At 37.2% G+C, this 18158-nt stretch overlaps 1 protein-coding gene across 3 annotated transcripts in view; it reads left to right on the forward strand.

The window, feature by feature from the left end:
• The window catches only part of LOC126187703 (serine/threonine-protein kinase N), a 347916-nt gene that overhangs the window by 268751 nt on the left and 61007 nt on the right, over positions 1–18158 (forward strand). For all 3 annotated transcript variants that reach the window (XM_049928946.1, XM_049928945.1, XM_049928947.1), the window contains exons 9-11: positions 9954–10119; positions 14590–14785; positions 15177–15448. In XM_049928946.1, the coding sequence (XP_049784903.1) occupies positions 9954–10119; positions 14590–14785; positions 15177–15448 (634 nt within the window). The remainder of the gene's footprint in view (positions 1–9953; positions 10120–14589; positions 14786–15176; positions 15449–18158) is intronic.

Genomic DNA, 18158 nt, shown 5'->3' on the forward strand with positions numbered 1-18158 from the left:
AAAGAAAGCTTCGGACTCGGCGCAGTTGCAATAATGACATCTAACAAAAATATTTGAGGCCATTCAACTTGACAAAAAAACTCAAAGGAAAACACTAGTACACTCGGTCGCACAGTATAGGGGACACGCACAAAGTATTGGTGTCCGAGAACTACATGTAGCAACAACGGACAGATGCAGCGGCAGCAGTAGGCAAGCGTCTTTTGTGAGACACCCTGTATAAGGATAAATTGCTTCCTTGTGAAAATGTGCTCTGGTATTATCTGCTATAAAGCATACCATTTGTTTTGCTATGATGCATCCATGAATGATGAAATGTAAATTCGGAAAATCTGACTGACTGCTGCACACTGTCCAGTAATTTGCAGGATACATATATAGACATTGTGTCAAATCTGGAATTAAATAGCCATATTTCCGTAACAGAAGCTGTTGTAAGAACACGAATTGTAGATTGTTTCAGTCATTCAAGATTTTTTTTTTCCCCCACCAAAAAATAGAGAATTTGTATCTGTATACAAATGTGGAGTTTGAGGTTTTTACATTGCTACTTATTCTATAAAGTGCAGATGGATGATGACAGAAAATATTGCAAGTATCATGTATGTTGCTTTTCTCCTTGGGATGTCATTGGATAATATAACAAAAATTCAGGCAAATTGGTACCTTTTGTAAGGTACTAATACGCATAGTGGAAAATCTCTTTAAGTCCAACCACATTTCTGAGAAATTTTTGTTTTATGTTCTGGATCATTACTTCACTCTTTCTTTGCTATTCTGTTGCCATACTATTTTACTTCTTGCTGCCACTCTACCACATGCACCCTCTATTGGTTTTCTATTTGGTGTATCTCTTTGAGGCTGTTGACATGTGTATTGTATCCTTTTGGTCCTTCCCCTTGATACTTCATCTTTTTTTTTTTTTTACTTTATTATTAGAACTCTTCACTGAAAAGTACTTCCTTTGTCCATTTATGGTTACTGTAGCACCTTGTTTATGGTTCGTGAAGTTTCATTCTTAATTATCCCCTACTGTTTACTGTCAATGTTGTTGCTGTTACCTTTTCATTTTTAGAACACATTCCTAAAACAGCCAATTGATAATGTTGTTTAAATTTTAATTCAATATACAAAAAAAATTCACCTCACATATGCAAATTGTCATGTACTACTATTTTGTTACCTGATTTGAGTGAGCATCTAATGTTCATTTACCATAGATCTTATTACATTTTCATTATTTAATGTAGTAATGCAACTGTGTGGCTACTGATGCATGCATTGTCAGGTGACTGTTAGCTGTGTAAATAGTGGGTTTCTTGAGAAGATGTATTTAAAACGTTACACGCTTGCCACTTGTTTTGTTTCATCTCCTGTCTTGTCAGTGTAACTTAAGTCTTGACACTCACTGAAAACATCAGGTTGCATCCCCTTCTCCCTCCCCCTCCCCCCTCCCCCCCAAAAAAGAAAAATGTTTGATAACCATAGTCTGTAGAAATAGTGAAGAATAGTGATCTAAACCCACTTCTTACCAATGAAAATTTCCATGGGAACTATGACAGTATTTAAAGAATACCATACACATGGTTTTCAAACATGGATATTGATGTGATATTAATAAATCGAATGTAAATTTCAAATTTATTCTTACAGCATTGCAGAAAGGAAAAAAACAATAAAAATATCTAAAATGAAATCCAGGATGGACTAATACAGACTCTGAACCCCCCCCCTCCCCCCCAGCATGGATGAAATCCAAAATATCATTAAAGATATGGAGAATGATAAGGCTCCCAGGGAAGATACAGTAACAGCTGAAATGTCTAAATTGGCAGTTGCTAGAACAGTCGAGGAGCTACATGGAGTGTCTCAAAAAGACTATGAAGCAGAAACTATATCAGAAGATTGGAGAGCAGCATTAATTTACTTGGTCCACAAAAAAGGAGATAAAACCAGGCCCAACAACTATAGAAGTGTTTCCCTCTGGTCAGTGACTCGCAGAATTTTATGGAAAGCATTACAAAACAGGCTGTCAGCTGGATCAGCAATTAGGAGAGTACCAAGGAGGGTTTAGAAAAGAATACTCTGAAATTTATAATCAGGTATAGAAGAACGATATCAAAAAAGCATTTATGTAAAAAAAAAAAAAAAAAGCATATGGTTTGATTAGCAGGAAAACATTCAACACCTTAAAAATCTGGAACTGACAACAAATCAGTGGCAATCGTAAAAGACATATTGACAAATACAGAATGCAAAATAAAATTTTGATGTTAAACCTCCAAGGCTTTTGAAGTCAAAACTGGAGTAAGACAAAGAGATGGATTGTCCCCACTGCTGTTCAATCGTGTACTAGAAAAGATAATCAGGTAATGGGGGAAAGAGAAAAGGAGAAGATGGAATTTTAAAAATCATGTGGGAAGAAAGGGGATAATATAGGTCGAGATTGTTTGGCTTTTGCAGATGATCTTGCTGTCTTAGGCGAATCTGTAGAAGATGCAGTAGTACATAAAGAAGATGCAGTAATGCAGATGAATCTTCTACAAGAGACAGCTTCAAAAGCCAGCAAATGTATGTCTTTTGGAAAAAAACAGAAATACATGGAAACTGATAAAGAAAAAATTACAGAGTTTAAAGGTGCCTAAGTGAAATAATACAGCCAAATGCTTTGGACAAGCTAACTTAACAAGGACAAGGAAAATGAAGGTCACTTTTCAATTAACAAAAGACATGTTTAACTAGAAATATAGTTCCATAAATGCAAAACTCCTGCACCACAACACTGTCATTTAATCCCTCCTGCACTACAACACTGTAATTAAATCCAAATTTCTGTACAGTTCAGAGTGCCTTTCATTAAATACAGCTAAACAGTTAGGTGAAATAGAAAAGAAGGAAAGCAAAATAATCAAACTCCTGGGGCCAAAATATGAGAATGGAAAATGTAATAAAGAAATTTATGAAAAAATAGAACCATTATCAGACAGGTTGAGGAAGAGAAGAGCTGTATTCTGTGGACATCTAAAATTGATAGATGAAAAGAGGATAACAGACAGAATTTTTTAACTTTTTTGACAGAAACCCAAAAACATCAGTGATATGGATCAAAGAAGTAAAAGCAGATCTGAGAGAAACAGAAATAACAGAGGAAGAAATAGGAAAAAGATAGGTGGTCAGAGCAAAAGTAAAAGGTTTCAAGCACTTCCAAGAGAACACAAAGAAAAAAGGAGAAGAAAAGAAGATGTAAGTTATTTCATGTGGTTCTTAGCAGGCCAAACCACTTTTAAAACATATACCTAAAGGTGGTAAAGAAGAGAATTGATCACACACAATCTCAGAGCTTGGAAAGTGCACCTATTTCAGAATGGTTAGAGATCATAATCAGAAATGTGATTACTGATTGAATTGGTACTCACTCCTGCAAAGTTTCCTCTTTGGCTGAAGCATTACCATCCAAACAGGTTGAATCCAACCACTGGACAGTGGCTGAGGCTTTCTTTGCCGTATCCTTTGTACCTCCTGGTAGTAGTCCAGCCAAGCACAATGGAGGACTATGAATTTTGATAAAAATTAGAAACATATTTGCAGATTTTTAAGTCAGTAGTAAAGTTTCATTTCAGTGCATACTCCATTGGAAACAAAAGTGGTGTCGAGAAATGTGTAATGACCAGTTTGAGCTAATTAAGCTATCTTTAAGTTATAATTATCATAAGTTCTGATGATTTGTTGATGCCAGTAGTAACAACTAATTTCTCCATATTACAGATAAGATGATGACTTAATTTGCTTGAAAATGGTATTACAACATAAATATGTGGCCTAGATGGTGTTTTTTTCCTAAAATTATAAAATAAGATCAGTGTTTTCTCATAGACACACAGTAAAACCTTTATGTACTGCAATATTGATAAAAGTATAAACCTAGTTTTCTTCTTCTACTTTAAATTATATAATGCAAGATAAATCGAGAAAGAAATGCAGATGATAGAAACAGGGATTTAAAATCTGTCTTTTGCTTCCTAATTTTACTGCACAAATGACCTTGATGTTTATTTGCTTTTGACTGTCCAGGTACTTTCATGTTCTCCTTTTTTTGTTTTGTATTGATATTTCTTTCTCATCCTTCTGCATGTACTTTCAGTCTAATACGGGGTGACACAGAAAAATGGGAACATTTCCACAATCCAATAACACTAGAACTGATGAAGGAAAGAAATTGCATTCGTAGTAATTTAAACCTTACAGTTTTGCCCTTTACAAAACATTGATGGCATTTATCATTTTTTAAAAATTACGTCCTTTAGATGGCTTCCTTCGGTACGAATACATTTGTGAAATCCGCTGTTGAGATTCCTCATTGACCACTGCAACATCTCAGCTTTCCGAATTCTCCGTTTTAACTCATCCAGGGTTCTTGGTCGAGTCGCGTAGACTTTGCTCTTGATGTAGCCCCACAAGAAAAAATCGCAAACGGATAAATATGGCGATCTAGGGGACCAGGGCATGTTACTGAATCATGAGATCTCACAGTTGGCAAACAACTCTTGCCATATGCCATTTATTGCTATGCAGTGTGTGATGTCGTTCCGTCCTGTTGAAACCAGGCATCTTGAACATTTGGAAAGTTGTCAATGCAGGTGTAACAAAAGTTTGTAACATCTCCACTTAACGATTGGCATTGACAGCTATTGTGATTCCATGTTCATTTGCAAAAAAATACGGTCCAATAATCCCATGTGATTGAACATCACACTAGCATGTAAAGGGCACTCAGGAACATCATTAGGATTTGTGTGTACGCGCTAACAGTAGTTCTGTTTATTCACATAACCTATAAGATGAAAATGTGCCTCATCTTACTTGTTTAGAAATTCATCGTCATTGTTTATTTTTGTTATCATTTGTTGACAGAATCCTAATCGTAACCAATATTCATCGTCCTTAAATTGTTTCACCATCTTTAGTTTGAACAGATGAAATTTTAAATCAAGATGAAAAATTCTGTGAACACATTCACAGGACATTCCAACCACTGCTGCTTGATTATGAATTGAATGCCGTGGGCTCCGTAAGACAGACTCCCGTACAACATCAGTGTTTGCTGGAGAATGCACACTTCTTGGTTGTCCTGTTGGTTTCTTCTTGAGGGCAGATCCAGTCTCTTCAAAGTTATTAATCCAACATTTAATAGTTTGTTTCAAGGGAACGGCATCATGACGTCCTAAATTATAAAAACGTTGAAACTTCGGCTGTGCCGCTACCAAACTATCATTGTTTTTATAAAACATTTTTGTGGCTAACACACACTGTTGTCAGTTCCACTGATCCATGATTACTGAAATGGTGGACTGTTGACTAGGAAACTGTCTTGAACCCACAGAGCTACCACCTGCCCATGGCTCCCACTAATTTCAAACAGTCCCGTTATTCTGTGTCACCCTTTATATAAAATGTATAATTATTATTATTATTATTATTATTTTATTTGGGGGGAAGAGAAGTTCAAGTACTCATGAAACCGCCCTTATTCATCAGTCTTCTTCAACTTTTTCAGTAAAATTGATAATCCACAGATTTTGGAGTTTGCATTTGAATTTCTCTCATAATTTAACAAAAAATATTAACTCTGCTTCAAACCAAGAAATCTCAAATCTATCCTGATGTTGGTTTTCCAAGACTTCCTCAGTACTGTCTGACCATGGCCATTCTTCCCTTTTACATCATTGATGACAACAACTACAACTACAACAGCGATGATGATGATAAAAGATTATACTCTTTTAAATTTTCTCATTATTGCCACTGTTAATTCCATTATGGAAACCATTATTTCAAACACTTGGTCTTAGATTTTATTATCTCTCTCTCTCTCTCTCTCTCTCTCTCTCTCTCTGTGTGTGTGTGTGTGTGTGTGTGTGTGTGTGTGTGTGTGTGTTTCAGTGTTATTGTCATAGCCAGTAAGGTGTAGCATGATTTGCAGGAGAGTGAGTGCCTTTTCTGCTATACACCTTAAAAATATTCATGCATCAAATGACACATACTAAACCTGTAAGGTGCTACGTAGTGTCACTCATGTAAACTATGCTGCTGTTGACAGGTGTTGTTGGTGTCTTAGGAGATATCATTGCTGTTTACTTTATTACTGTCACTGCCAGTACTTCTTCCGGCCACTACACTGATGGTGAATTGAATTGTTGTGCCATTGTGTGTGTAGTTATTCCTCTATAACTTTAAAAATATAATTGTAACAAGAAGCCTACTTGATGTTTCAAGTGGATGTTACCTTCTTCTGTTGCAAATATTGTTTTATTATAGAGCTAATTAAATCACTTGTGTTTAAATAGTGTTTTAAGTAGTTAAGTTGTCTAAGAACCGATTGCACATATTAGAGGGGGTACCCAAAAAACCTGGAATTATTTTTTAAAAGCTATATATTTTCAGACTGTTTGCAAAACAACCTTATCCACTTCAAAATACTCTCCATTACAACTAATACATTTGTTCACTGTTCGAAACACTTGTTGTAGTCATCTTTAGAAGTGGCTGACAGCTTCTTGATTTCTTGAATGTTATCAAATTGGTGTCCTTTCAATGCCCCTTTTCATGTGTGGAAATAAGGGAAAGTTGCACAGAGCCAGATCAAGCAAGTAAGGTGCGTGGGGCAGCGGAATCATGCTATTTTTAGCCAAAATCTGTCTGTTAGACATGGCTGTTTGTTGGAAGAACCATTCTCCTGTCTGCCATAAATCAGGCCTTTTTTTACATACACTGAGCTTCAATATAACCCATTAATCTCTGACAGTTGATCAGTTGTCTGTCAACGGTCTGTGAGCACAAGCTCTCGAATTTTTTAAATATTTTCTTCAATTTGGGCAGTTGATGAACATCCAGAATGAGGTTTGTCATCCATCGACATGTCGCCATTTTTAAACTGAGCAAACCACTCGTATACTTGAGTTTTTCCCTTGGTAAGTTGTTTTAAACATCAAAACAGTTTCAGCAATATTTTTACCAAGTAGAAAACAAAATTTCACAGTTACATGTTGTTTGAGTAAACTTGCCATCATAAAAAAAAGAAACAATACACGATTAGTGGCAGACATACATACTACACAAGTTCCATCTACAGCAGCGTTATCTTTTTTAATTTTTTTTTAATTTTACCCCCCCTCCCCCCTCAGTAATTTTAAATATTTCAAATTATTTCATGTTAATTTTAATAAGAGAGTACAGTTCTGTTTTTACCTAGCTTTATGAAACAAAATACTTTTTGTGAAAGGAAATTAATTATTATAACACTCCGCAAAGAAAAGGCAGATGATGAGTTACCTTTATTGTTATGATAAGCAATGTCTCATAATATTTTCTCCCAAATTTAAATATTTATAATGTATTTATCATAAATCCATTTTCACCACCAATATCACAATGATTTTCCCTTAGAAATTGGAGAAAGACTTATTCTTATCACAACTCCAAAAATAAGTACCGCATAAAAAATCCACAAATGTGTCATTGATGTATATAATAGAACTCCAGTTATTAGTCTACTTCTCAGTAGCTCAGAAATATTTCAGCTAACCTTTATGAGTATTTTTCTTTCTAATAATAATTTTAGGTATTTTTTGTCATTTTTCCATCAAAAACTTACATAATTGCTACTTTTTTGTGAAACTCAACAGCTAACCCAAAAATTTCCTTTTTTTCAAATCTTAGTGCATCCTTTCCAACATTGAGTGTTCACCATTCAAAATGTGGAAATAATATATTGTCCAGTGAATGACACATTTATCAGTTTTGTTACATCTTGTAAACCCCCATTCTAATTATATTGCCAATACAAATAATGTGATGAAGTTCTAAAATTTTAAGTTAGTTAATTTCAAGTGCTTCTAATAGTTAGTGAAGCACATTTGTGATATAAATGTTTTATAACAGATAATGCTACGTTTTTAATTGATACTTAACCACTATTCTGCTTGATTTCTTGGAGATTTTTGGGCGTCTATAGGCCACAGTTTGAGCATAGTAACTTCTTCTAAAAATAATCACTCAGACTCCACTTTAAATTTCTTTTCATTGTTCATTCACCAAATAACTTCAGAACATGTTATTTCTAGAGAATACAACTTCCACCTTCACAGTGTTGTGAAAAATTTTGCAATGCCACATGATTGAAAGTGAACTAACTTGGGGGAACATTACACTGTGTTGGTCTGTATTATACTAATTTGGTGGGGTTAGCTGCAAAGTATAAACTGGTGTGTGGTACACAGAAGCACTTAATAAGAAAACAAGTGACACTAGCTTTTGAGCTCTGGCTCTTTTTACTGGAAAAATACACACATTTACGCACACATTCACCAGAACGTACACACCTGTGGTGGTGGCGAGACTCACCATTGCCTCAGCTGTGTGTGGGGAGGGGGAGAGAGACGTGTTATCACATGCACACTTGTGTGTGTTCTTAGGAGAAAAAGAGCAAGAGCTCGAAAGTTAGAGTTAACTGTTTTCTGTTATACATTTCTGTCCTCTTGCAACATCCATCTACAGGTAATGGATCATGCATATGATAGATGAAATTGAACTGGATTGAGTTGTATGCTAAACTGGTGTATTATGTACTACAAAACCACAATTGTGATCTGTTTGTTACATTGCAAGTTTCTTCTTAGTACATTTCATATTTGTAAATAATTGGCTGTCTCGTCAACTCATCACATTGCATTTCTAGGTATGCACATATATACACACACAGCATCTGCAACATGTGGTTCAACAGTTGATTAGGGTGATCTATTTCAGCAACTTGGCTCATGAACTTAATATACGGTTCATTTGATGTTTTCGAAATTGAGTCAGACAAGTGAGGCAGTCACCATATCACTGATCCAGCCCCATCCTCCACAGCACAACATCAGTATGTGACCAGCACACAGTCGGTTGTCTTAGCTCATTCTATATCTTGCCAAATATACTCTTATATCTAAAAACAAAGATGATGAGACTTACCAAACAAAAGCGCTGGCAGGTCGATAGACACACAAACAAACACAAACGTACACACAAAATTCTAGCTTTCGCAACCAATGGCTGCTTCGTCAGGAAAGAGGGAAGGAGAGGGAAAGACGAAAGGATGTGGGTTTTAAGGGAGAGTTTCTAGTTCACAAACAGTTTGTTTGTGTGTCTTATCGACCTGCCAGCGCTTTTGTTTGGTAAGTCTCATCATCTTTGTTTTTAGATATATTTTTTCCCACGTGGAATGTTTCCCTCTATTATATTCAAATATACTCTTACTATCTTTCATTGTATATTGTGTTGATATTTTTTATAATATTCAGATAGCACCATAGGGCCCTCTCCTATGTATTTAAGAACTCATTTTATTAGCGTTACCAGATTTTTTTGTTTATTTGCTAACTAATTTATCACTGTGCATTTCTCTCTCCTTCAGAAAGTCATTTAATTTATTTACAGATTGTTGAAGAATGCAACTAGCCACAGATATTTTTAAGAACCTTTATTTTACTGCTGTGATCGGTCTGAGACAATTGTGCATCACAGATAAAATAACGTGTACTTTATTTTTTGTATCTGTTACCATCTGTTCGTTGTACCATTATGTCTCTTCCTTTTATTTGTTGCCAGTCTGTTTTTAAGTAGGAATAAAACGTGATTGCATGTGACATGGTAGTTGTCCCTTGTTCATATTAGCCATTCAATTAATGGAGACAGCAGATGCTTTGTGTAGAGGAATTGCATCCTCACACTACATTGTGATGTTTGATGCATTCATTGTCTGGCCATCTTTATTATTTATTATGGATTTTGGAAACTATTTCTCTGAACATTTGATTGCATGGGCACTGATTGATTCTTAAAACTAGTTGCTTCCAAAATATGTATAAATGACAATATGACGTAATTGTAGTGCAATGCTTTCATGATTGCAGGTTTTCCATTGATCTGGATAAATCTCGAGAGCTTGAGATAGGGATTTATTGGCGTGATTGGCGTTCATTATGCGCTGTAAAATTTTTGCGGTTGGAAGATTTTGTTGATGATATTCGCCATGGAATGGCTTTGCAGTTGGAGCCACAAGGATTACTTTTTGCAGAGGTAAGTCAAATGACATTACATTACTTATTTTCTAGAGGAAATGAGTCCCAGTCATACAGACCGCTAATGAAACTGAAAAGAATATTAAAAGGGAAGAGAATGGGATATGCATAAGAATTTTTATTTGTGATTGCCCAGTTATGTTGTAATCTAGATATATTACAAATTGCAATTACTTAAAAATTGAGCAAGGGGTTATTGAGAACAGTTATGCGATTCTTCTGAAACATGCAAGTTGTTCTGCAATTAGTAGAAGCCTACTTTCATTTCAAGAATCAAATGTCTTCAATACGTATTGTTTCAGTCCCACTGCTGATATCCTCCTCAGGAGTCACTATTTATTAGTTAGCAGTTGAACATTATCGAAAACAGGTATTTTAAATACAAAAATTTTAGGTTAGGCTTTATCATGACTGTTGCTGATCTTGAATGAAAGAACATGATTACTGTTACCGATCAGTGTTAAATTTATTTCCACAATGCATTTCTAAATACCATCATTGTTCACGAAGTGTGACAATTTATACGTGATGTATTACGACAAAGAAAAGAGCCTGTGGCGACTGGAGACAGTGCCACAGATTACCCAGTGTTGTTGCATAACACACACGTTGTACTAATTCAAATAAATCTACCTCATGATGAAAGATTTAAACCTTCGCAGTGTGTTGTGTAAATAAATTAAACAGTGACTGGTTAACAGTAACAGTAAACTTGTTTAGTTCAAAAACGATATTGTTGTGTTCCTTGTGAAAAGATCATCACCAACACTAAATTAGTATATAATATATGTCATGCCCCTTTTATAGTAAGCTGACACGGCACAGCAAAGGAATGATTTAAACAATTGTATATCAAAATATTTTTGTTTAATATTCCACCAAGGTGGTTCTTAGAGAGTTATTTATATTTGCCATGTGACTCTCCAGGATAGCAAGCAATGTCGTCAGTGGTGGATGGGTGAGTGGGTGGGGCGGGGGGGGGGGGGGGGGGGGGGTGGAGCTACAAAAACATCCCTGTTCAAATGGAAATTACTTGTTGAGACTTGTATGGCCCCTAACACTACTGCTACCTATAAATGACGATATCTTCATCCAGCACCTGTAGCATGATTATTGTGGTTCTTTGCTGTGGCTTCCCCCCCCCCCCCCCTCTCCCCCCCTCTCCGTGTGCATGGTCGGGGGGGGGGGGGGGTCGTGCTGACTTTTTGACACAAGCAAATCATATCAAAAATTTTACAGATAAACATATTGATTTGGAATGGGATCAAGTGAATTCATTGCATTGTTTATCCCATCTAAAGACATATTTTATTTTGTTTCTACAAAACATTTTTCCTTTCCCTTCCATTACAATTTTTATTATTTTGGCTTAATTTTTGGGCTGTTCTTATCAGTTATTTCATATGCTCTAGAACAAGGCTTAACAAGTTGCTGATTTTGAGCGTGAACACTTGCATCTGCTTGCATTCTTGCTCGTGAGCAGAGCAGTTGCAAGGAGGAGGTGTGGAGTGAGGAAAATGTGCATGCACCATGTGATTGCAATGTCATGGGGAACGCCAACTGTGAAATAAGTCAGTGCCAGGTGTGACAGTGGTGCCGTCTAACAACAGCAGTGGCAAGTCAACATATTGTAATACCCACAGTGTCTTGGTATTTCAGTTCACATTGTGAACATTTGTACATTTTTACAGGAAAATGTGAGTTCACAAAATATTTACTGGACCATTAGACACTGATTACTTTCAGGAAGTTCCATTTTTCGAAGACACTACACATCTTATCATGTCAAAGATTACAGAAACAGAAAATATGAAGGACCTGAGCAGAACAAGAGATTTTAAAAACTTAAAAGGAGACTCTCTGTTGAAGAGGAGGAAAAATAAAAAGTGTGTGTCATGTGGATGAGCCTACAAAATTGGATTACTTTTGGCAAAGTCCCAGCACCCTTTCACAGATGGTGATTTAGTAAAAGAAACTTAGTAATTGCAGCTGAACATCTATGTTCACTTCAGTTACACATGGTGGCATTACCAAATAGGACAATCCTCCATTCCATGTAGGTTATATCAGACAACATTCAGAGTCAGCTTTCAAAATATATATAAAGTGTTTGTTGCTTGTTCTTTGGCCCTCCGTGAAAGTGTATATATCAAAAGCATACAGCTGCTGGATGTGACATTCTTAGCAGCATTGAAGAAATTGTAGAAAGAGTAGGTTTGTCTTGGAACTTATTGGTTTATATGCCTACAGGCAGAGCGCCTGTCATGCTCACAAATAGATCAGGAGTTGTAGCTTAAGTGAATAGGAAAATGAAAAGCTTTCATTATCCAATTTGCACTGATCTACAGCTTGAAATAACTGATCTGCAGTGTGACAGAGAATATATGAACAGCCCAGATTTATCCAATCATTTCTCTCATGGTTCCTCACCCTATTCTCTATGATGGTGGAAGGGTGCAGTATTTGCAGTTTGCAGGCCAATATTTACTGCCTGCTTTTACTGCCTGCTTTTACTGCCTGCTCATGGAGCATGTGGGCTCTGAAGCCCTGGAGAAGAAAAGGAAATCATCGCCTTGGCTCTTCAAATTAAATCTCATCTTTGTGTGGATGCTGTTAAGAAGTAATTAAAGCTGTGCAAATGTTGTTTACCATGTGGTCATTACCAGCTTGTTTGAATTATACAAATCGTGTATTAATCTGTGCTACAACTGTCTGACACCTACCTCCATTCCTCTCTTCACACCTTCCACTTATTGTTCTCTCTGTGGTCTTCTTCTTCTTCTTCTTCCACTTTGTGTATACACAACGTAACATGCCTCCTCCAGGGTGAGCTACATTCCCATCTCATTTCCTTTTGATCCCTCCCTCCCTCCCAGCCATCAACCACACTTCCCTCCACCCCTCCCTTGCTCGCATTTTCCACACACGTATTCCAGCTGCCACAGCCTATCACCCGATTCCGGCTGCAACACCAGAGAATGTAGCTGAACTTGGGTATGTGGGGGTAGTGGTTGTTTTAAATGGCTCGGAAGAGGGTCATTTGCAGGACTCGTTTATGTGCCTATTGATCTCTTCATGACTCAACTGTATAGTGAACAGTTATGTTTATTTTATTAATGTTTCTGGTAGTTAGAGATAGACTCTTTCAGGGAAATTGCTGTAACTTAGTTGCCTCTCAGATTCTTATTAACATTTAAGAACACCAGGATAAGTAATTTATTTTAAGATACATGGGACCACAAATGTTGGGAAACATCCCAAAAGTGGATGACAGATCTTGAACATGTGACAGCACCAGATGATGACCCTCGCTGCACCTGAAGTAGTTGAGCTTATTGGTGTGTCACACCTGATCATCCTAACCCAAGTTAAATATTCACATGCTTGTGGCTGTAGACCTATGTGCCCGACTACAATGCTTGATGCTCGGGTTTCAAATCTTGCATGCGGCAGCAAGTATTTTTTTCCCCCATTGGGTTAGACTTTTGTGTGTTTACATTGAAGTAATGTTTATTATTTCATTTCCCAGTCTCTTGATCCCTGTTGGTTTATCACAAAGTACAGTACAACAAAAAACTAGCATATTGCATCACAGGTAAATGAGTATAAGCTTATGAACTGTGTCACTACTAGTCAATGACATAAGTTTTCTGCACCGAATAAGGTCCATAAATGAAGGAAAGAACAAAAAGAAAGGGACACAAAATAAGAATAGCTTATGCTTGGTTACAGAGAGGAAAATAACTTCTTAACTTTTATGTTTATAACACACCACATTTACATAATGTGTTTGAAAAAAGAGTAGCCTAATGGAGAGATATGCAACACTGTCAACCTAGTGGCGAGGGTAGGATCAACAAGCCCAACCGCTGCATGGCCAAATGTGTGGTACCGGTATTAATATCTGAACGTCTGTCTGTCTGACCGAGCGCCAGGTTCGTCATCTGAGGATGTCACATGTTCAATGTTTATCATCCACTTTTTGGGTATTTCTCGACGTTTGTGGTCACGTGTGTCTTGTACTTGCTTAGTGTCATGTATGTCGCTTTGGGGTTTTTAAAACAATAATACGAATCACCCTGTCTAGTGAAAATGATTAGATTCTTACCCTTTATTCTTTTGTTATGTATAAATATTTTGATTTTACCCAACATCTCTTATACTACAGCTGTAATATGCATCATAAAGTTTTGTTTATTTTTGACACAATTACTCTTTGTGACACAATCATAACTAGTTTTGGCCCCACAGTAGACACCTTCAGATATTATGAAAAGCAGATGGTACTGGCAAGCTTTCGTTATCCAGCCATAGCATCTGAAGATGGCCATTATTGGGCGAAACCCCCCAAGGATTGTGCCATAAAAAGTGTGTCAAAAGTGAAGAAAACTTTATAATAAGTCAGTCACTAATCTCCTTAAACAGAATGTGATTTATTTTGCAAAATCTGCATTGTTTGTTTTTACAGATTAAATTTTTGAATCCAATGATAACAAGGAAACCAAAGCTTCAGCGTCAGCGTAAGATTTTCAAGCAACAAGCTAAGAATTTCCCACGTGCAAATCAGATGAATATCAATGTAGCAACATGGGCTCGTTTTCTAAAGCGATCAGCACCTTCTATACAGAACAATCACATCCGTTCTACAGAAAACCAGTCTTCAGGTAAGAGGTGGATAGTAAAAATAAGTTAAATCATTCCATCTATTTTGTGGATCAGAAATGTTCTTTTAATTTGATGTGTGTCTTTTAGTGAAACAAACTGAGCATTTGAATCAGACTAAAGGCAACACAAGAAGAGTAACAAAATACCTGACTCGATCAGACAAAGTTCATTGAAATTCCTTGACATACAAACAGTTATATTAGACTGGAGTTCTACAAAATGTTCATCAGGAAGTCAAATGCAGCAAACTACAGTATTTTTTAGATAACATTTTTCTTTTCCACTATAAAATTTAGTTTTTATAGTTACTTAAATCCACAAAATGTAATTTTCAGAATTATTCTTTGCATTTTGTTATTAATTCTAAATGACCCTTGTATTTTCTTGTAGGCGGCGTACAACCTCTTCAGCTATCATTTGATTTTCCTGAAGATAAACCTCAAGCCCCTGGTGAGAGTCCAGATGTACAGACTGCTGGACTTTCTGGCACTCGGCCATTGGGACTTGGGGTTGCAGTTTTACCTCCTCTTCCTCCTCTACCTGCTGATGCTACTCCTAGTCCAATATTGCCATCAACAGTTGCCGGAAAGAGGAAATCTTCACTGCCTTCAGCTCCACAAACACCACAAACTCCACAGCCACCGCCTCGGCTTGATGTTGAGGTAATAATTCATTGTTAAAATACTTTCTATAGTTTCATTTTGCTTAACTGTTTATTTGGCATCATTTGTTTTTCATGCACTGTTTGAAATAATTTATCTTTTTCATTTTTGAAAAAGGAAAAGGAGGAAAAAACATCTGGCGATATCAAAGATCTCACTATGTACATAGAGTTGGCTTTACTGTGTTAACACTGTTTAACCATTACTGGACTTATGGTTAAGCCTGTTGTTGTGTACATATTTTTTTACTAATACCATACAACTTTGACAATGAGATTTTGCCTGATGCTTAGCATGAAATGAAGGTCTCATTGGATAAAGACAAACAGTGAAAATTGGATGAAAGCAGAAATGTTTTGAAAAGGAAATAATAATTACATAAAAGTAGGTTACTGGAAGGTGCAATACTAAAAATGCTGTGTATAGATACACTGTTCCAACAGAGGAAACAGTTTCTTTTAATCTGTTGTATGATTTAATTTTCTGAAGTCTTATATGCACTTCACCATTGTTATGCATTTGTAATACATTGTAGTTATAGACTAAAGAGTACAGTGAATACTACGTAATTACTTATTTGTGCTTTATATATACTTTGTGTGTGTGTGTGTGGGGGGGGGGGGGGGGTGCACCGGTGTGTGTGTGTGTGTGTGTGTGTGTGTGTGTGTGTGTGTGTGTGTGTGCGCGCGCGCGCGGCGCGCGCGCGCGCGCCGCGCGGCGCGCGCGGCATGTGCCTGCGTGTCAGATATTTTTTCTTATGACTGGAAGGAAGTAGTTGTGAGTAATGCATAATTATTGTTTGTATATAGTTTAAGTCCACATTGGAACATTTGAATTAATCCATATAACTGCAGTCTTCCATTCACAAAAGTTTTACTTTCTTTCTGACCTGGCTGCACTTTCTTCGTCAGTATGGAGTACTGTTTTCTTTCAAAAATTTTTCGTTTTAAATCGTGTATCACTGCTCCTGAGACTCGTTTTGTTCTCTGTCTTTGATCTATTGCATTGTGATATTTAACTCTGAAACCATTCTGCCCTTCTTCGAATCAATTATTCTTCATTTTATTTTTTCAAAAGTGTTGACTAGCCTGCTTTTTGATAAGTGACAGGAAAAAAAAATTCCCCTCTTTCTTATTGTACCTAATATTGTCTCATCCCCCTCCCCCCAAATGTGTCACTTTATTAGACCACAATTTGTCCTTCTCTTTGATGATTGCTGTGAGGATGCTTCTATCCATCTTTGTAATTTATCTGTTGAGACTTTGCTTTTCAATCTAAATAGTATGTAGAAATTATTTAATTGGATAGATAAAAAATCTACTCCCCAAGTGGCAGCAGATCACATAAAAGACAGTTGTAATTGGCCAACTCTCGGAGCCAGTGGCTCCTTCTTCACTCAGAAGAGTTGAAGGGGAAGAAAGATGGGTGAAGCAAAAGGACTAGGGAGGTCTAAGAAAAGGGATAGATTTTGGGAAAGTCACCCAGAACTATGGGTCTGGGAAGACTCAGTACACGAGGTTTCTTCTTCTTCCGTATCCGGATGCACCAATTATATCCTCCCTTCCCAGTAATTAGCAACGTAGTTTGCTTTGTCATTGACTTTCAAAATATCATCTTAAGTGGATGTTATAGACATATCTGGGCAAATCAGTAGGTGGTCCAAGTCCTGTATTGCTCTGCATTCACACCTATTGCTATCACTGTAACCCCATTTAAATAGGTTTGATTTGCACCCAGTTACTCCAGTGCGCAGCTAGTTTAATGACCCCCAAGTTGTAAAAGGTAGTTGAAATCCTGCAGATCCCTCCTCAAGTAGTTCCATTGTGGAGTGTGGCACCATTTCTTCCCAAAGAGATAGCCGCCTTGCGACGGGCTTGGTGGCGAGCTCTTCAGTAGTTTCAATGAAACTCCTGCGGGATTTCAGCCGGACACGTTGTTTTTGGTGCATATGCATTGGGTGTCGAGGATCATTCTTTTGTTTTGATCTTTCGATCTCAGCGCCTACTTGTCTGCGGATAGTGGGTGGTGCTATGCCTATGATGGGATAAATGATGTCTGTGGGAGTTGGTTTGAGGCATCCTGTGGCAATACGCACAGTTTAGTTTACGGCGACGTCAACTTGCTTAGTGTGAGCAGAGTTCCCCCAAACTGGCGCAGCATATTCTGCTGCTGAGATACTCAGCACCAGACCCGTGTTGCGCAAAACATGTGGTTGGGCTCCCCACGATGAACCTGTTAGCTTCCACAGTATGTTGTTCCTGGCACAGACCTTTTTTTTTTAGTGTTGTGACAGTGCTGCTTAAAAGTAAGTGCTCTGTCCAATGTTACTCCCAGGTATTTTGGGCTGTTTGTATGTTTCAGCTCTTCCCCTTGCCACATGACTCGGAGTTTCCATTTGGCTTGTTTGTTCCTAAGATGGAAGGCGGATACTTGAGTTTTACTAGGGTTTGGTTTGAGATTATTGCCGTCATAATAGGTAGCAAGTTATGTTAAGGCTCCTGTGAGATTCTCCTCCACTTGTTCAAAGGTCTTATCCTGTGTGGCCACTGCTGCATCATCAGCATATATGAACATTCGTGTCTGGTGGCTGATGGGAAGATCATTGGTATAGATGTTAAATAATATTGGAGCCAAGACACTACCCTTTGCAAGTCCATTTTTCTGTGTCCTCCATCGGCTGTTTTTAGATTGTAAGGTTACATAGTAGCGT

The sequence above is a fragment of the Schistocerca cancellata genome, chromosome 5, assembly GCF_023864275.1.
Source record: "Schistocerca cancellata isolate TAMUIC-IGC-003103 chromosome 5, iqSchCanc2.1, whole genome shotgun sequence".
NCBI lineage: Eukaryota > Metazoa > Arthropoda > Insecta > Orthoptera > Acrididae > Schistocerca > Schistocerca cancellata.